The sequence below is a fragment of the Harmonia axyridis genome, chromosome 3 (assembly GCF_914767665.1).
Source record: "Harmonia axyridis chromosome 3, icHarAxyr1.1, whole genome shotgun sequence".
In the NCBI taxonomy this organism is placed as follows: Eukaryota; Metazoa; Arthropoda; class Insecta; order Coleoptera; family Coccinellidae; genus Harmonia; species Harmonia axyridis.
In genome coordinates, this window is record NC_059503.1 from 53887017 (window position 1) to 53908048 (window position 21032).

At 33.6% G+C, this 21032-nt stretch overlaps 1 protein-coding gene across 1 annotated transcript; it reads left to right on the forward strand.

The window, feature by feature from the left end:
• The first annotated feature begins 11293 nt into the window (after positions 1–11293).
• Positions 11294–17468, forward strand: LOC123676944 (cytosolic 10-formyltetrahydrofolate dehydrogenase). The gene is made up of 14 exons (XM_045613286.1): positions 11294–11446; positions 12795–12951; positions 13037–13271; positions 13324–13594; positions 13655–13922; positions 13975–14155; positions 14270–14546; positions 14629–14744; positions 14910–15131; positions 15189–15382; positions 15460–15653; positions 15896–16106; positions 16901–17060; positions 17117–17468. The coding sequence occupies exons 1-14, from the start codon at positions 11435–11437 to the stop codon at positions 17370–17372; spliced, it is 2754 nt and encodes a 917-aa protein (XP_045469242.1). The 5' UTR covers positions 11294–11434; the 3' UTR covers positions 17373–17468.
• Positions 17469–21032: the final 3564 nt, after the last annotated feature.

Genomic DNA, 21032 nt, shown 5'->3' on the forward strand with positions numbered 1-21032 from the left:
GATTCATTGTTGAAAAATGTATACAGCGTGCCAAAAAAGTTACGTTACTCGTCAATAATTTTTGTACGAAGAATTATTAAGAAAAATTCTCGCCCCCGTCGATTTTCAATTTCAAATGCAATTTATCGTTTGCTTTTTTTGAATTTGATATTTCTCACTCCCCACACTCTGCTCCCATCAACTTAATTTTTTTTTTAAAGAAAAATGGTTGCGCCGTTTTTTTCATCAAAACATTAGAAAATAATCAATTGGGTATGGTTACTCGCCTTGCGAAGATGAGTTTTCTATTCAAGGATGGAAAATAACCGAATATTTGGTTCCAACAAGATGATGCGCCTCCCCATTATGGAGTTGAAGAAAGAAGGTATCTTGATGGCACATTTCCTGATAAATGAATTGGTAGAAGAGGATCGGTTGAATGGCCATCCAGATCTCCCGATTTGAACCCTCTCGAATATTTTCTGTGGGGTCATTTGAAGAGCACTGTTTACCAAAATCGGTCAGATAATTTGGAAGACCCCGTGATTTAAAATTCAGATAGAAGTTGGAATAATACCTGTTGCTGCGTTGAATAATTCATTGAGGAGTTTCGAAGAACGGCTTGCACATTGTCGAGTAGTCAACGGTGCTCAATTTGAACATTTAGTACATTAAAATTATTTTCCATTCTTGAATAGGAAACTCATCGATTTCAAAAAGCGAGTAACCTTACACAATTGATTATTTTCTGAGGTTTCAATAAAAAACGGCGCAACTATATTCCTTCTCATTCGCACCGTTGAGTAGGCCATCAAATTACCTTTCATTTGATGTATCACAATCCATATATTCCAATAATAATTCTTCGTTCAAGAATAATTGACAAATTGCGTTACTTTTTAGGTACGCTCTACTATAATGTCGATGGAATTAGTGGGTGGAGTCGATAGGTACATTGTTTTTGTTATTCAAAAGCCCAGTCAAAGTTGAAATAAAGCATTCGCACATTTTCTTCAAATCTCATCTATTTGAGCAGCTTATAATCCTTTTTTATGTGAAAGAATCTCCCCTAATTATACATTTTTTTTTTTTTGCCATTGATATCATATCATATCATATCATATTTATTTACCTTCAATTTTACAAGGCCTGTCATAAAATATTTGAGGACTAACATATACATAAACTGTGTATAAGACAATACTCAATTCACAAACAACATAAATGATCGACAACTATGAATAATCATGCGCCAAAAATTCCTCTATACTATAAAACGCGTTATCACACAAGTATTTTTTTAATTTTTTCTTGAATTGGTTCGGTGGTTGTGATTTAACCTCAGCTGGTAAGTGGTTATACATTTTTGTTCCCAGGAATAGGAATGTATTCTTGGTCTTTTCTAGGCGGTGTCTTGGTGGAACATAATTATCTCTGCTTCTTGTTGCATAGGTATGGACGTCAGAGTGCCTTGAGAGCTGCCCCTTACGTCCGTGAACAAATAAAAGACACTCAAATATAAAGGAGCTGGGTATGGTAAGTATTTGGTATTTTTTAAATACTTCCCGGCAACTAACTCTATTATTTATACCCGCTATCACTCTTAAGGCTCTTTTCTGTTTGAGGAATACTTTTTGAGCATCGGCCGAAGAGCCCCACAGTATATGGCCATAAGTGGCCAGGCTATGAAAGTGCGCATGAGTGATTCGTTGGTGGTTTGAAAAAAGTTCATTTTGACATTTGTCCGGAGTTGCTTCATTTCTGAGATTCGTGGCGTTTTAGTTCAAAAAACGGTATTCATAAGATACCCTAGATAATCCTAGACCGATTTGATAGAAATTTATTACAGTTACCTGAAATGATGAGGTCGAATTTCTATAATTACAGCCATACTTGTAACCTCTACATCGTAAATAGTTTTTCAATAAATTTTCTCAAATTAAATCGTAAATTCAAGCGAAGCCGGACCTGTTGCAAGGGGAAGAATGTTAGCTACAAGATAAATGAGACATGACTACTCTGTTTTAATGTTTCGTTGGAGAAATTCTCCAGTTTTTCAACCATTTCTAGACGTTTTATTTACAACATATGGCGTTTACTATGGTGTATATGGTTTTTATATGAAAATCGTGGGGTTAATATACGGCAACGCTATCCTGAAATCGCCAGAAAAAATCGAGCGTTCAATTTAATTCCCGACTTGTCTACATACAATAATATTCAGATTTATGGCTAACTCCTGTTATGGTCTGGTGTAGAGTTTCAGATGAGGGGTGTTCGACATTTTTTTCGGCTAAAAAAATGCTGTCTAGGATGGGTAGAAGTCAAGTGTTAATTATGTTGATGTTTTGACGAGCTTTCGGTAGTGAAGAGGTAACAGGTTGATGCAATTCGATATCTATAGAAAAATCGAGTAAGTTAATTGGGGAAGTCTAGTTTTTGAGAAAGTTTTAGCACCAGAACAGAATATTTTTGAATAGTTGTCCTATATCAAACAAAGTTGAAGATGTTGCCATAAATCTTGAAGAAATTCATTCCAGTATGGAAATTAATGAGAGGTTATTAAACCAGTGTCTAGAGGGGAGGGTCAAGCGGATATCTTTGCGGCAGATTGAAGAACCAGTAAATTTAGGATTCGGCAATTTCATACTTGACAGAGGAATACATTATTCGATGGAAAAGGTATTTGGTAGGTAGCTGTGATTGAAAACTACAAACTGATTCGTTCTTAAGGGTCATACCCTTAAGTTATACTAAGTGCCAAGTGGTCCAACGAAAACTTAACATCTCGATGTTCCGACTTTAAAATGAAAATGTGGAGAATCGATCGGACCCGTCAATTTCTGTTTCGAGGGGGAACAACTTTTCCGCTTTTTTCATCACCGTAACTTCAACCCCCTAACGTAGGTGAACACAATCCATTGTTTTAAACAGGGATGAGGGGTGTTGCGAAAACTAATTTTGAAGATCGTATCGAGTACTATCAGATTTTAAAATTTCGCTTCAAAATATCCACCGACAATTAAAAAACAGCCAAAATAGTGAAAGATGTAATGTGGAATGTATCTCGAAATTATTATATCGGATACGAATACATTTGAAAGGTATTAGTAATAAGTACTTTTCCACTATTTTACCTGTCATTTTATAATCGATGCAAATTTGAAGCGACATTTCAGGATCAGATTGTACTCGATACAATCTTCAAAACCAGTTATCGCAACATCCCTCATCCATATTCAAAATCAAGCGGTTGTGCTCACTCCAATTAGGGGGCTGCATTAACGGGGGATGCGAAAATTTGTTCCCCCTCAAATCAGAAATTGACGGGTCTGAGCGATCTTCTACATCTTCATTTTAAAGCCGGAAAATGGAGGTGTTAAGTTTTCGTTAGACCACCAAGTATCTATTAGTTCAAATAATCTGGAATAAATCTCTGCATTCTCGTAATGTACCACGATTCGTATTACCTCTATTCCAGGTATGTAACGGATGCTTTTTAGCTGCATGAGAAGTTTCGATGGTTGTTGTCTATGGTTTGACAGTTGAGAATGTCAAACTATGTTGACATTTCTATTCAGTAAGGTTTGACAATTCATCATCAATCGGTTAACGCCAGAACAACGCTTCTTAATTGTGGAAATTAACATTGAAAAAATTAATCTATTCGCGAAGTTCATAGAGTACCTGGTCCGTTCAAAAGTCACCACTCTAATCTTAAGGTTTTTTAAAAGTAAATGATCGCACCAATGTTTCAGACATCCTAAATATACGGTTTGGCAATTCATATAAATCCACGCCAGAACAAAGCTTCCAAATTCACTCCAAAAATAAATCGAGAAAAATATGAATCTATTTGCGAAATTCATAGAGTACTTCGTCCATTTTACGGTCAACATAATCGGCCCAGTGATCAAGCAATTCAAGCAAAAGATAAGGCTTATGCCAATGCTCCACAACCAACTCAAGACCTCAAAGATGGAATTCTTGAAGTTATCAAGGACATACTGCCGCAAATGTGCGAATTGGTAATGGAAAATTTCATGAAAAGGATATGGTGCTGCAACTGTAGCATTGTCGGTCATTTAGCTGATTTCGTTTTCAATCGGTAATGGCATACTTTCGTCTTTGCAATGAAATAATCATGCATCGGTTTCTCTTTGAAATATACCCACTCGTTTTTTTTAATATTGAAATAATGAAACCTCAAGTTACGAGCGGAGTTTAACCAAACTTAAGATTATCAAAAATTATTTTCGGTCATCGATGTGTTAGGCCTGTTTATGAAGCCTCATACTAGCAATAGAAAATCGTACTGCTCATGAGATCATCCATGAAAAGGACATAGATTGGTTTGCAGTACAAAAGATTCGAAGAATAAAGAACCAGGCAGCAACCTAATGGAAAAATTGCCACCTGTTTATTTTTTTTAAATCTTCGTATGTTGTACTCCATGGGTCCAATTCAATCATATGGCTAGTTTTCAAGATACAGAGTGTCGAAGCTGGAAAATGGCATTTTTTTAAAGTAACATTTCTCGTGGGGAAACATCTTGAATGAAACTCTTTTGCGCGACAAATATCGCTTACCCATAAGGTAATAATTTAAGACTGGTTTTTAAAAAAATTATTGTTAGATACGAGGTGAATCAAACATTCAAAATGAAATTCATTTAATTCACCTTGTAATTGAAAAAGTCGTCTGTGGAATTTTCAAAATTTGTCATTACCCTTAGTTCGAGTACACTATGAAATGTTTTGGATTTGCTATAACCAGGTTTTAAGATATGCAAGGAAATATATTAAAAGGGGCTACTGTTACTACAAAAGTTTTCAAAAAGTTGTAAACAATGATATTTTCATTCAGAGTAAGTAACGGTAAGAGACACGTTGGTGTTCACTTATTTTTATTTTTTCATTACCTAAACTCCTATTCCTATACAATGGAAGACATTATACAGACTGTCCCGAATTCGATGCCCACTGAGAGCATCTCAAGAGCTATAAGACTCAGAGAAAAAATCTTCAAGGATCCCCAATTTCTTTTTTCAGAATAATTATAGATATCAGAAAGCGGATCATAAATATCTTGATCATTCTCGAGTTGAAAGGCTTTTCTGCATTCATGTTTCAAATATTTCGCTATATCTTGGTAGCTGTTCGAGATATTAAAAAAAGGTCCAGAACGTTTTTTTCAATGTTTTTTTATGGTTCATATGATACTCATAACGGATCATAGATATAGCGAAATATTTGAAATTTCTTTCTCAAGAAACAACCTGCAACTCGAGAACATATTGGATACTATCACCTGTTTTCTGATATCTAATTCTGTCGAAAGAGGAGATCAGGGGTCTTTGAAGATTTTTTCCCGAGTTCTTGATGTCTCTCATTGTACAATCACAAAATATGAATTAATAAGTAAAGTGTGAACGTGACTCTCACAGTTACTCTGTATGAAATTTTCATTGCATATATTACCCTGTGTATCTCAAAAACTGGTCATAGCAAAGCCAAATTTGTTTGACATAATAAGAGTAATGAGAAAAATTGGAAAATTTCTCATTTTGAATAATGTTTGACTCACCCCGTATCTAACAATAATTTTTATCGAAAACCAGTCCAACATTATAACCTTATGGGTAAGCAATATTTGTCGCGTAAAAGTGTTTCACTTAAGATGTTTTCCTACGCAAAATGTTGAAAGAAAAGCCATTTCCCAATTTCGACACCCTGTATTTCGAAAACTTATCATAGGATTGAGTTGGACGCATAGACTTTCTTATTCAGAAAGTTAATATTCTACAACATAAAAAATTCAGAAAAATTAACTAGAGACAATTTTTTCCATTAGGCTTATATCTGATCCTTTGTTATTTTGTGAACAATATAATACATACTCACTTTCAATCTCGTGTTATTTGAGATTCTTTCCACCCCTATCTTGATCATTTTAAATTTCAAATAAGTTCATGTATTTTGGGAAAATTATAGACTTAACAGAGAATGAGAAACGTTGGACTAGTCGTTTTGACGTTTTTTGAGATGGATTATGAGAGTCTTCGTCTAGAAATGCTGGACGTATATTAATGACATTTGTAGGCGGCATTTATTAGATGTTGCCATTCCCCCCTCAAAAATATACTGATAATAACAGAGCTAGGGCGAATGCCTCGAAAAATGACTGAGATAAAAATCTACTCTGCAAATTTTGTCACCCGTGTTTTTTTCGGAAAAATTATATTAGTAGATATATTTACCTGGTAGATATATATATATACCTAAGAGAGTTATCAAACATCTAAATTTTATTTTGAAATACAAACATTCTACGTTGCTGTACAGGTTTTTGAACCTACCGTTATATTATAGGTATTGAGCAATAATTTGTATATTGTTGTTCAGCACTAATCGTTCTTCAATTATAACATAATTCCATTTGTTGATGCAAATGAGATTTCACTGTAACTGGAAATATCCAGTTCAGAAGTCTTAGGATTCTTGACCTATTACCCATTCAATTGTCAAACACACAACGTGCTCATATACAGGGCGGTGTTAAAGACGTACTCTACTCATTGAAAATACATTCAATTGATTTTGAAACTAATGAAGGTTTCAATTGAGGCTCAACGGCATACGATTCGCTAAACGAATTTATCAAATATTGTCATAACTAACTAACTACCTTTGTTTTTTTCAGATTAATTAAATGTTCACATTATTTGATATTTCATACTCCTAACTCAAGAATCCGATGACTACCATTTGAGCAACAGAATGAAGAATTCAATTCCTGCAATTCTCATTCGAGTGAACTGATAAAATACCATTTCTCAATGAATTTACAGGTTTGATTGAATATTTTTACTAGGAAAAACCAACTTAATGAAGTTTCGGAGTTTTTTTCTCGATCTCTATTAATAAACCGAAATTTTGAATATTTCCAGGAAAAATTTAAAGAAAACATTAAAATTTTTTCGGAATATGTGCACTCCAGATAATACAGGGTGATTCACCGAGGATGGCCTATTAGATATTTATGGTAAACAAATGATAATTTTAAGCTGAAAATTTGCATGTTGGGGTTTGCGGCAATGATATTTCTTCAAGAAATATTTTGAGATCTTTTAAAACTTCTGGTTATACCGGAAACAGACTAATATTTTCTTATTTCAAATAGCACTATCAGTATATTATTGCTTCATTAGAATTTTTTTTATGACAATTTCAGCAATATGCCAACATTTCATGAGATAATGAGATTCTCACGAAAAAAATTGTTGTGACGAGGACTCATTTTTTTTTTTAATATTTCTGCAGATAATGTTTTTTCCGCAAATACCGTTTGAATTTTCAATCCTGGCATAGGTTGTATTATGAGAGTGTTTGAGATTTGGACGAAAAAGATTCATGAGAACATTGTGAACTTAAATTCATCAAAACTCATATTTTAAGATTACTACCCTATCTTTTATTCTTCTAGTCAATTCTACGTATAAAAAAGGGGTTACCAAGCGAACCTTGAGTATACTTAATGTAGAAACTTCGAGAGTTATCGATGAAGAATTTGATATGAGTATAAACCACAATTTCTAACTGAGTGAAAGTAGTCTATGACTTCTGGAAAAAACAGAAAGATACTAAAATTGCATCCAGAATTCCATTATACTAATAGCGGGGATTCATTTGGTGAAATTATATTGCACTAGCTATATTGAAATCACCTGTCACTTGTGAAATAATTGCACATTTCAATTTCTATGATCATGAAATACTGAAACGCAATCTGAAAATGGATTAAATGAAATTGACCCTACGTATACATAAATTCATAAAATCTCGAATAACTCTTGAACTATTGGATATGGAAGCATAATCATGTTTGAATACCACCCTTATTTTTCTACGTAGAATCTAACGCAATCATAAAAAATATCTAATTTGAAAATCGAAAGTACCGATCAAATTTTGTTCACACTTTTCGTCACCATATTTGAAACGCCCTGTGATGATATTTCTAAAACTCAAGCAGGAAATTCTCATAATAGTGATTACGGAAATTTTCTCTTTTTTTCAGTTTTTTTTTAATATGTTGAAAACTGTTAGAACTAACTCAGAAATCTGAAAAATGAGTAATTGAGAATGGAAATATTGTAATATCTAAAAAATTCAATGAAAATATAAGTATTTTCCTTAATTCTTCATTTCTTCTATAACCGTAAGTGCAGGAGTTCCAAAAATATTTCAGCTGACTAGGGAATCACGAATTATATAACTTCGAATTTGCAGATTTCAAATAGGCTCCGTCCTCCAGAAACGTCTAATAGACAGTGGAACTTGAAACACCTTGTACACATTAAACGTAATAAAAATTATAATTATTTGTAGTATGAAATGAACACTCTTCTTATGTTTCTTTAGAATAATAAGATGGAAATGGAATCGTTTCTTCAAAATAAAGCGGCACATTTGCTGAATTTTGATGTTGAATTTGTCTGAATTCCCTCCTTTTGTTCTGACTGAATTACATTCTTATTCGGGGTACTTTGAATCTACACATGGGATTTTTGTTGATTAAGTTCGAAAAGCCGGGCCTGAATTGTGGGGCTCTAGTCGACCGCCCACCCTGCCTACCCTCTAGCGACGGCCCTGAGAATGGTTCGAAATTCATTTTGCGAGTGTAAATTTTGAATGCAAACCCAAAAAATTCAATTCAATCCATGAATTGATCACAATATTTAGATTTCGGTAGACTTGGAATCAATAAATAAAGTTTGTACCTAAACTCGATTTATTCTAGAAACTTACACGAATGCAATTGATTCAATGAGTTGCTTATTTAATCTTCAATAGTTTCTCAAATCTTTATGTTAGAAAGAATTGAAAATAATGAAATAATATGGTGAACTACTCTGATTCGAAAAGAGGCTATTGATAAATGATGGAGAAATAGGTCAACTTCCAAGAATTGTTTTCATATAAAGTATTTTTTGGGGAATCACTTCTAATCATAATGAATACACACTAAATATCCTGATAAGGAAGTCGAAATGCCCTGAACATGACCAAAAAAATTCAAACTGGATATTTCTGGTTCGAAATCTATCTATATTTACAGTAATGTAAGGTCAAATGTTTAATCAAGGGACAATTTGTGGTCAAATAACAGATTTTCTGTCTCATTCAATTGTGAAGAATGAACACAATCTGAAAACTTGCATCAGACATATATAGTGTGATTCACGTATCAAAATGCTCAGGGGTCTCGAGAAGAAATAAAAATATTTCAAAAACGTATACTTCCTTCAATCAATAATCTATTGATAAAAAACATTTCAAAATACGAAAAATTGATCTATATAGTATAAAGTTTGATCAGTTTTTGGAAAACATTCTTTTGTGGCTAATTATGTTCTCTCATAAGACGTCTAACGCTAAGATGATATAAATAACTAAAATTGGATATACTTATATACTGTTTCGAGGTCTCCATCTTCAATGGCGCTATTGAAGAATTAACAAACGCTCAAAAGCGTACACGTCAGCGCAATCCTCATTTTTTTAAAGTTCAATGACGTAAGCCTTATAAAACATTTTCAGCGAAATCAATGAAATTCCATTTAAAATATGAACCTTGAATTGAATTCTTTGAAAAATTGAACTCGCAAAACCATTTGAAATGATTGGACAAAATGAAAGACTGTAAGAAATGAATTGACATCTGAGCTTAAATTTAAAATATGTTTGAGTAGGTTGGACAGTAATCAGTCAAAAAAAATAACATTTTCTGATTGTCATTATATAAAGGAATATTTTTGTTCGGTATTCGTATTGATTAGCTGCACGAAACATTTTTCAATGATTATATAATAGTTACTTCAATTGAGAATTTGAAGTGATTTTCTAAATAATGTTCCTATATTTGTACTTGAAGATATTTGACCATAAGTTTTCAACTTATATATGAAAAATAATTGTTTCTATACAGGGTGTTCCATCCATTACTGTTAAGCGCTGAAACTTTTTTTCGACACAGTACTTTAGGCTCTATTAGAGCTACATTCTCAAACATTTAAGAAACACAAAATGGGGTCCAAAAGTGTGTAAATGACCAAACATAACTTCTCTTATGAAACAATCTGTTTTTTTTTCAATTTTGAAATTGTAAATTAATTCAAGTTTGTTCAAAGTTCCATATGCTGAAAGCTTACCGTGTTTGAAATATCTACATATTTCGACATTTCATGAAATGAAGGGTCTTTGGAAAAACCTTATGACTCCGAAATGAATGAATATGTCTAAATGAGATTTTGAAAATGAATACTGGAAGAACGGATGTAAGTACTGACTTTTGATAATCATTGAGACCTATACTGGGTGTTCATAATCAGACAATTCATTGATAACTTTTTCAAATAGCATACTCGGTATTTTATTTTTTCAATAGGTAGATACATCATTTTTCGAAGAAAATGAAATGTGTTGCCTAATAAAAGAATTAGATGTGCCATTAGGAATAAGCCCGATAATAACGTTTGGATAAGTCATTAATGAATTGCCACCTTTTGAACACCCAGTAGAGATCTCAATAACTGTCAAAAAAAAAGTACTTGCCTCCGTTCTAATAGAATTCACTTTCAAAATTTCATTTCAATAAATTCATTAATTTCTAATGTATTAGGTTTTTCGAAAGACGAAAACTTTAAATATCTCTAAAACTTTTGAACACATGATACGTTGAACAAACTTGGGTTAATTTATTCCGTGCAACCTGAAAATCTGATCAAGCTTAACCATAATATAGCATTGCGGCAATGGTGGAACCGCCTGTATACTATCTTTCATCTTTAATAGCATTCAATGTTGAAAAAGAGCAAACCAAAATAAAGAATTGATTGTTCTATATAATTTTGAGCTATTCCTATGTAGAGCATTTTCTTGTAATGATGTAAGTATCTCAGGACTAAGACTAACTCTTGGGGCTCCCCAAAATCTTATAGGTACAGTAATGTTTAGGAACTGACCGCATTTTAATTCACTCCTAAGTGGACTTTTGTGGACTCAATTATTCCCATTAAGCATAGAAATAATGAGGTTAAATGGTGTCACCTCTTCTTGACATCTTAAAATGTTTCATTTTGCTGGTCCTAAATAGTATAGTAGTATGGCATGAGAAAGCAATGGCAAGTTAGACAAATAGTTGCTTTCTACACGTAGAGGGAGTACCTTGGTAGATTTGATTTTCCTGACTCTCATTTCTTGACCGACTGTATATCTTGAGAAAGAGAAAGGAAGTGTTGAAAGCAATCAAAAGAGTCGATCCGTAAACGAGAGATAATGCACTAGCTATCGGTATCTATAAATGTACAAATCTAATACAGGAGACTCAGTTAAAGAATTTTCGTATTGATTTTGTATTTATTTTGTTATCAGTGTTCGAAGAAAATACTCCAATGCCTCCAAGTGTAAGTATTACGTGATTCTCATTCATTTTTTTCTGTGTCTTCCTTTTCGAAATGTTTGATCAATTTCCAATTTTGATTTCTCGACTCGAAAAATTGTTTGTTTACTTTTTGGAATTTTCACTTGCTTAATAATGTTTTTTAGTTTGTTAGTATGAACTTTTCTCAACATTCGTTGATTTTTTTTTAAAGAAGATGCTCGTCCTTTGAAGAAAAAATTATTAAAAGTTAAGAAAAGTTCGGAAAAGTTTAGCCTGACAAAGATTTTGAAAAAAAATTATTTAGGCAGTGAAAATTCCAAAAAGTAAACAAACAATTTTTCGTGTCAAGAAATCAAAATTGATCTACCTGTACAATTGATAAAACAATTTGTTATCACATAGAATATTCGGCAGCATCCAGGTTTAAATTTGTCTGGTTCATATATTTAAGAAAGCTTGGCAGTATTGTCTAGGAAAATTGATTGAATTGATGATTTTATTATTGTCAATGATTATTTCGCGGTGAATGTAGATTAACGCCCATTTTCATTACGGCACTAGTGAGCTGTGAAATTCCTGATATAGGTTTATAGGCGCTTCAGTGAGGAAACTGACTTCTTTAGAGCAGGTATATGTCGTAAGAGATAATGTGGCAACAATATCAAAAAGCTTATAAATATTCGGAAATAGTTCCTGTTTACATTCTGTATTTTTATAAGATAGGTGAAGGTGAAACTGGTTCTTTCAGCAATTTCAATTTCCATAGAGCTAAGTCAAGTTTCAATTACCTTTCCATTTTGTTTCGATATAGGTAATATGTAAATATCTTCTTCAACACTGAGATGTTTTGCACCAAAAAAAATCATCATATTGAGGTTTTCACGGTTCATGGATGAAATGTAGTACTGACAAATTTAAATCTGGAGATATTGTTTTGGAAAAGGCAGGAGCTAAGAATAGTGAATACTACCAACTCAAAACATTACCAGAAAAGGTTAGAAATTTGGTTTTTTCGAAAGACTCAAAAGTTCTATGAAAAGTAGGTCTCTCTCTATCTTTAAAGACTTTTCTCTACATCGAATTCAGGTTTCTCACAAATGCCTTCATTATTATACGATAATTCAACCTAATTCGAAAACAGTACATCGCATGACAAATTTAATAGAAGAAAATTGGAGTTGTATTTAAAGTAATTACATTAATTTGTTCTCATAATAAGCGTTTGTTAACTACATAGCCTCTTATTCCATTTTCAATCTTTATTAACTGGAACAATTGAATAGTACTCAAAATGAAATCAAATCAAGCAGTAAGTTCATCTTGTACAAAATATTTGAAATTTTAATATGCTTGTTCTCTTTCTCTAACAGCAGCAAAATACCACAAACTCAAAAATTTCGTTACGTGTTGCATTGATTGGTCAGAGTGCATTTGCAGTAGATGTTTTCCACAGATTGAGAGACCATGGGCATACCATCGTTGGTATATTTACCATCCCTGATAAGGGTAAAAGAGAAGATCCACTCGGTTAGTGAAATTTTATAGTATACGAATTAAATGCAATAATAGGAACACATAAGAAAATTTTAAAATTTATGGAATTTGTTCACAGCTAAAGTAGGACATGAGAACGATGTACCCGTATTCAAATTCAAATCTTGGAGAAAAGCAGGGAAAGTATTACCAGAAGTTTTGAACTCATACAAAACTATAAACGCAGATCTAAATGTCTTACCTTACTGCTCTCAATTCATCCCAATGGAAATCATAAACCAGCCCAGACTGAAAAGTATTTGTTACCATCCTTCAATATTACCTAGACATAGGGGTGCCAGTTCAATAAATTGGTATATATTCACTTTTGATATGCAAAACAGTTTCCTAAAGAATTTTTTTAAGGACGATTATTTGTGGAGATAAAAAAGCAGGTTTGAGTATTTTCTGGGCAGACGATGGCTTGGATACTGGTCCAATCCTTCTACAAGAAGAAACTGACCTTCTGGAAGACGATACTGTCGACACAATCTACAAAAATTTTTTGTATCCAGTTGGAGTAACTGCTGTAGCAAGAGCTGTTGATATGATTGCCGATGACACAGCACCAATGATTGAACAAAGTGAAAAAGGAGCTACTTATGATCCAATGTTGAACAAACCCGAATTGCATATGGTATAGTTAACAACAAAAAAACTATAAGTTGCTCTATAATTTTACATCTTATTTGTTCAGATTGACTTCAATAAAACCGGCGAAGAACTTCACAATTTCATCAGAGGTATGGACTCTGTCCCTGGAGCAAAATGCATGATGAAACTACCGGATTCACAAGTATTTCAAGAAGTTTCTCTTTTTGGTTCTTCCATATGGGGTAATGAAGGTACTGAGGGTAGAAAAGTAGATATATTGGGAGCTCAGCCTGCTATAATTCATGATGAAGGTCTCCTAATTTCTGGAAGTAATGGTGTATACATCAATGTTAAAAGAGTAAAAGTGAATGGTTAGTAAAATATCATTGTAACATTTATCGATTTAACTCATCATCAATTTAGGAAGGATGAAGCTTGCATCAAACTTGGACCAAGTGAGTCAGCAGGTTCAAATCGAATATACTAAAGATGAGAGAAATCTAATAGAATCTACCAGAGAAATCTGGGAGAATATACTCGGCTTGGATATTGAAGATGACACTGATTTCTTTGCTGGAGGTGCAGGATCCATGGATGTAGTAAGGTTTGTGGCAATTTTCACTTTGAGTAATTTTTCAACTGGTCGCTTAGACATTCTTCAACGTTATGCCCCAAAAGATCGTTTTTTAAATAATGGAAAATCTAATCTGACTTTCAGGTTGGTAGAAGAAGCCAAAGACATTTTCAAGATCGAATTAGAAAACGAAGATGTCTTTATGGCACCCGTATTCGACGAATTCTGCCTCAATTGTATTCTGAAGACAAGAGGTGGAGTAGGCTCTGTTGAAATAGACTATAGACCAGTCATCATAGAAGCAAATGGTAGAAGTCTCAAATTTCCCTGTCAATTGTTCATCAATGGACAATTCATAGATGCTCAAAATGGAAAAGTTACAAAAACCATCAACCCAGCTAATGAAGAAACTATTTGTGAGGTAAATGCTAAAACATTTTCATTGTTCAAAAGTTTCAAATAAGTATATAAGTACTCATTTAAGTTACTTGTTCAAAACTCAGGTCCAATGTGGATCAGTGGAAGATGTTGACAAAGCTGTGAAAGCTGCCAAAAAAGCTTTCGAGAGTGGCGAATGGAGTAAAATAAGTGCTAGAGAAAGAGGAAATATGTTATATAGGTGAGAAAAATTTTAGTTAGTAAAACATATAATATTTGATCTGTTGTGCATAATTTAACATTATCCATACCATAAACTGTCTTTCTTCAGTGAGCCTCGAAAATTTTTGAAGAAAATGTTATTTATAATCTTATGTAGGTACTTATTTGTTATTCTTGTTCTTAGATTAGCAGACCTCATGCAACAACATCGTGAAGAGTTGGCGACAATAGAGTCTATAGATGCTGGTGCAGTCTATACCTTGGCCTTGAAAACCCATGTAGGAATGAGCATAGAAACTTGGAGGTATTTTGCTGGATGGTGTGACAAAATCCAAGGATCCACTATTCCAGTTTCTCACGCAAGACCAAACAGAAATCTCACCTTTACGAAGAAGGAACCAATAGGGTAAGCAATAAAATAAATGAGGAAATAATGAAAATAATTCGTTCTCCACTTTGATAGAGTTGTTGGACTCATCACACCATGGAACTACCCTCTCATGATGCTTTCCTGGAAGATGGCAGCTTGTCTCGCTGCTGGAAATACAGTTGTCATCAAGCCAGCTCAAGTTAGTCCACTTACAGCCCTTAAATTTGCTGAGTTATCAGTTAAGGCTGGAATTCCACCAGGTGTTATCAATGTGGTGCCTGGAACAGGTAATTACATACGATGTTTTAGTATTGAAATACTCCAATTTAGTACTGAAAGGCTCTAAAATTAATTTTACCCTTAGGATCTGTTACTGGACATGCGCTAGCTTCACATCCTGATGTTAGGAAGCTTGGTTTTACAGGAAGTACTGAGATTGGGCAAGTTATTATGAAGACATGTGCCGAATCTAACTTGAAAAAAGTTTCTTTGGAATTAGGAGGAAAATCTCCACTAGTTGTATTCTCAGACTGTGATTTAGATAAAGCTGTAAGATTAGTAAGTTTGCACTCTACAGATTTCAGTACAGTACACTGTTCATGGTGGATTTCATAAAACTCTCATCGTGGTGATTTGGTCGATCAAATCATTTGAGTGTTCAATTTCATAGACTTTTGAATAACAATCAACGAATTGATCGGTCTATCAAAGTTTCATGAAACCCATCGTTAATTAATCTGAATCAACGTTTGTCAGATTGAGATCTTTGAAATTAATCTTATAATATCTTTTATTTCCAGGGAATGCAAAGTGTTTTCTTCAATAAGGGAGAGAACTGTATAGCAGCAGGAAGATTATTTGTGGAAGAAAGAATCCATGACGAATTTGTGAGAAGGGTGGTGTCCGAAACAAGAAAGATAGCTATAGGAGATCCATTAAATAAATCTACATCTCATGGTCCTCAAAATCATTTAGCTCATCTGAACAAACTTCTGGACTTTGTTGAAATGGGTAATTATTAACAACTTTTTATTTTCAAGACTAGTCATGACTTACAATTATTCATTATACAGGAGGGTATTCCTTTATAGGAAGTACAAACGAATATGATCATTATGGAAAAAAGTCACATAAATAGGGACCCGAAAACGCCTTGTTTTTGAGATAAGGGGTGTTAGAGTTTGATTTTTTTTTTTCAGTTTTTTTTCCATAGCTCCCTTCCTTCCCTTCACAAAATATTCATCTTGAATGTGCCATATAAATTTTCATCATGTGATCATTTCATTACATAAAAATTAATAATAATTAATATAATAATTTTTCTGGAAGACTGCCCGATTCTTTCATTCAGATCATTCGTTGGTGGATTATAGGTTGTTCAGAAAAATGTGGAAAGAAATTTTGTTTCGGTACTAAACTTCTTGGTTTCTCGTAGTTTTGTCGCATCTGGTACCGATTGCGAAAAAAAAATTCCCTAGTAATCCTCAGGAAAATCCAAATTTTTATAAAGAACCAGTTAGTGACCAGTTTTGGTACTTATTCATAGAATCTGTTGAGTAGATTAATAATGATTCGATGAAATGTTCTAATTATCACGAAAAAGTAGGACTACAAGAAACACCTTGTAACTCGAAAACAAAGCTTTTGTTTTGGGTCAAGGTTTATAGGATTTTTTTTCCATGAGATTATTCGAGGTATCTCTCATTTTCCTTTGTACCTCAAATTTAGGAACTCCTGTATATATAAAATATTCTGTTTGTACTTTGTTACTTATTGCCAAAATCTCAACACATGTTCACTTTCAGGTGAAAAAGAAGGTGCTAGATTGGAATATGGAGGAAGGAGGTTAAATAGGCCGGGATACTTCTTCGAACCTACCATTTTCAGCCATGTAGAAGATAATATGAAGATTGCAAAAGAAGAATCTTTCGGACCTATCATGATCATAAGCAAATTTAGAAATGGGTAAATAAGTCACTTAATTTTAAAATTTGCTTATTCAAAAGCTTGTTTTTTTGTAGTGATATCGATGGTGTCTTGAAGAGATCAAACGCAACAGAGTATGGCCTGGCATCAGGAGTATTCACCAAAGATATTGGCAAAGCCCTAAAGTTCGCTGAAAAGGTAGACGCGGGCACAGTATTTATCAATACTTATAATAAAACAGATGTAGCAGCACCATTTGGAGGTTTCAAACAATCTGGATTCGGAAAAGATTTGGGAGCTGAAGCTTTGAATGAATACCTGAAAACTAAGTGTATAACTGTGGAGTATTAGGATTTTAGTGATATTTATTTTAATATTAGTGATACTTACTATATAAATTATAATTTATAACGATGATTTTATTTATATTAAAAGTTTTTTCTTTGAGTTCAGTTTTCGAAAACATCGCCATATTTGGTCCTAAACAAATTCTCAACATAGGTAAATTTAAAAAAAAAACTGAAAAAATATTCAAATGAAATTTGGTTCAAGAATAATTTCGAAAAAAATTCCCTTCTTTATCTATGCCCTTGAAAGTAACAGGGTCTCCCGAAAGCAACATTTTCGGCGCTTGTTCCCTGAAGACAGCTAAAGCTATATTAATATCTCGTCAACAGGTCGTCAAGGCAACGAACGGTCAAGTTCGATTCACTCATGACACTTGATTAGATTTAATTATGCAGGTTCCTTATAGACGATCAGAGCTATTCTCACCATAACGTGATCTAAAGCTCTCCTTCCAGTTCCAGAGTTCTAATGAACTCCAGTATCTGGGATGGCTTCAAGGACGTTAATTCCTCACTTCTACAAGTTTCGTGTCCAAAGCAGATTTTGTATTGGCTAGTGATGACGAGGCATTCCGTCACCAGGTGATCCGGAGTTTCTTTCTCCTCCCCACAGAATCTGCCCTCGTCAACTTCTGCTAGACCCATTCTCATGAGGGGTTTCCTAAAGCGACAATGCCCTGTGAGGAATCCAGTGAGGAGGTGTAGTGTATTTTTGCTTAGATCCAGATACTTCTTGGATCTCGCACTGTCAAAGTTTCGAAGAAACTTTTTGGAGTGATCCTGTAGCATACTCCTATAGTTAAGGGTGGTCCTCCCAGATGGAGATTATTTTATTTCGGTGCTCAGTCGTAGAGAGGGTGTGGGCTAAACCAGAATTGATCGAAGGAACTAAACAGAAAAAATAACAATTATAATTGAACCTTGAAAATACAAATTTCGAATACTATAAATACTCTCGTTGTCACTCACTTTTTGAAAACTTAACTTCAGTTCAGTGAAGGCCTCCCTGGGGATGAACCCTTCCACCTGGTTCAGTTGTCTCAATTTAGAAATTGAATCAAAAATCTTGGTTACCAAAATCAGTTGTTGAGTAGAAATCAATGTCAGGATCTAAGGATTGCCAAAATTGTGCTTGCCAAAATTTGGAAGTGTTTCCAAAAAGTAGTGGTACGAAATTTTGAGATGTTTCCTCAAAGTAGTAGTCCTAAATTTTGAGAAGTTTGCCAAAATGTGGTTTTTGATCGCGAAAAATAAATCAAATATTTATCACCTTGATATAAGAAATGGCAAAATAAAATATTGGTTCAATAAACGTAGATATAGGCAACAGAAAAATGCTCATACGATGCATTTTTTTCTTTTCTCCACAGCGAGAAAAGAAACGAAGAACCATCAGGCCACTCAGGATTGGAAATTCTTGATATTGCGAGCGCACCCTACCGGCTGAGGTTTCCCTTGAAGAGGAAAACTACAGTGGCGTAACATGTAATGTGGAGCGTTACATATCCCTCAAACTTCCAAAAAAAAACTTCTGAAACGGAGATTTTTTTTTCCTCGCTATCATAATGGAAATGAATTTCAATGTGTAATATGTCTAAACAATTAAATGAGGTAGTTTGGCGCCAGCAAGTTTGGAAACTCGCGAATTTCAAAAGATAAGTGAAAGAAACAAGGAATACGTAGCTTTAGGTAAAAATGAAAATTATTATAATGAATAGTTAACAGTTACAATCGAACAGAGCCAGATAGACATAGTATTTTAAGGTGAATAGGTTCATAATAACTGTGTTGCAATAAAAAACAATAGTCTTGCATCGGAAAGTTCAGACACAAAATTAACTAGATTCCGCGATAGTGTTTCTGTTAGAATATTACTTCATCCGAACAGATTACCGAGAGAGACAACCAACCCTACACTTGATAGTGTTATTGCATGTCGTGCGGTGGCGCTACGAGTCTGCGCGTGGCGAGGCCATCAAGAGAGAAAACAAGAATGAACCTTCGATGGTCGAGAGCGAACGTCAGGCATAAGACTTTAGAGTGACAGTCTCTTCCAACCTGACTTCTGTCAGGTCCTTTCGTTCTGCCTTGTGAACTTTACTTGCTTTTGAGATAGAGTTAGTTGTCTTGAGAATAAACGATTAATATCATCATATGTGTATTAGTGAATACTCTGTATTTATATAACCCAAATATATATAATCCAATAGGTTATAGGCTCAGTGCACGCTTTAAACTGCGCGACAATGTAAACACTTATTCTGAAAATATGTTGTGTAAACAACGAGAAAAACATTGAGGTAAGTTGAATTTCAACTTAATTATGAGGCTAGAGATATTTTAGTTAGTTCGGTGAATGGAAATGATTTGTTTCATATTCATTCCTGAAATGGAGAATTCCTGTATTACAGTATATACTATATTTGGTTAATGTGTTTACCTATCTATTAGACAAGGAATCAACTTTGATTCTTAACGGTTATTGACAGTTGATGTTTAGAGAAACGAGATATTTTGCTATACACAAGTTTTATAGATTTAAGTGATAGATTCAGATTAGAGAAATGAGATATTTTGCTATACACATGTTTTATAGATTTAGATGATTATGATTCAGATTAGAGAAATGAGATATTTTGCTATACACATGTTTTATAGATTCAGATGATATTCAGATTAGAGAAATGAGATATTTTAATATACACATGTTTTACAGATTTAGATTATGCAGATGTAGATTCTGCATACTCATTGTATCAAATTGATTTAGATGTTTGTAAATTCAGAGATTTCACATTCATCATTTGAGAAAGTTATATTATGTGAATTTAGAGTATTTTTCAGAGTCATCATTTGAGAGATGTACATACATCATTCGAGAGGCTTACATGAGGAAATTTTAGAGTGTTTATTTAAACCTTTCAGAGCCTGAGATTATGTAAACTTTAGGAATTGTGCTAACATACTTTCTGTTTTAGATTGGATAATTTTATAAAATTTACATACCACACCTAGAGTATTGGAGTATGTAGATTTGAAGATTCTACATACATTGCTTGGAGCATGTAAAATTGGATGTTTCACATTCCATAAACATAATCCAGAGATGGAGATATTTTGAGACTATATATATTGATGAAAAATTTGGGGAATTATTTATTTCACTAAACTACAAAAACTGCAGTATGGTAAGATTAGTGATAACTATTATTTCAGGGCTTCTTTCATACAATGCTTGCTGTGCTGTGTTGTTTGTTTGTAAGCTAGGGATATTATAGGATTCAAGTATTCATCCCGTATTTGTAAAATGGCCATACCTAACTCAACAGGTTTTCATTGCAGTGCGTGATACCGCTTTTGTAGTAAGGTTTACAAATATGAGGTGGTGATGTTTGAAAACTTAAATAACCCTGTTTCGGATTGTATCAGATTGCTGTGCGTCTGAGGCAATTCAGAAGCACGAAACAAAATTTTATATCTTATACCTGGTAGTAGATGTACTAAGAGAGCATATAATGCACAAAAATCTTAAAATACATAATATAAATATTTTGTTTCATAAATCCTGAAATAGATGGCAGCCAAAGGAAATCAAGGAAAACCATTGGTGGATTATCATAGCGATTCCACCATTTCCGTAAGTGCAGAAGATATAGGTTTCATG

Excerpts from the sequence above, each read along its gene's own strand:
- LOC123676944 (XM_045613286.1), top strand. Across the intron at positions 14,156-14,269 it reads GGATCCATGGATGTAGTAAG|GTTGGTAGAAGAAGCCAAAG; the intron begins GTTTGTGGCAAT and ends TCTGACTTTCAG. Across the intron at positions 15,132-15,188 it reads ACGAAGAAGGAACCAATAGG|AGTTGTTGGACTCATCACAC; the intron begins GTAAGCAATAAA and ends CCACTTTGATAG.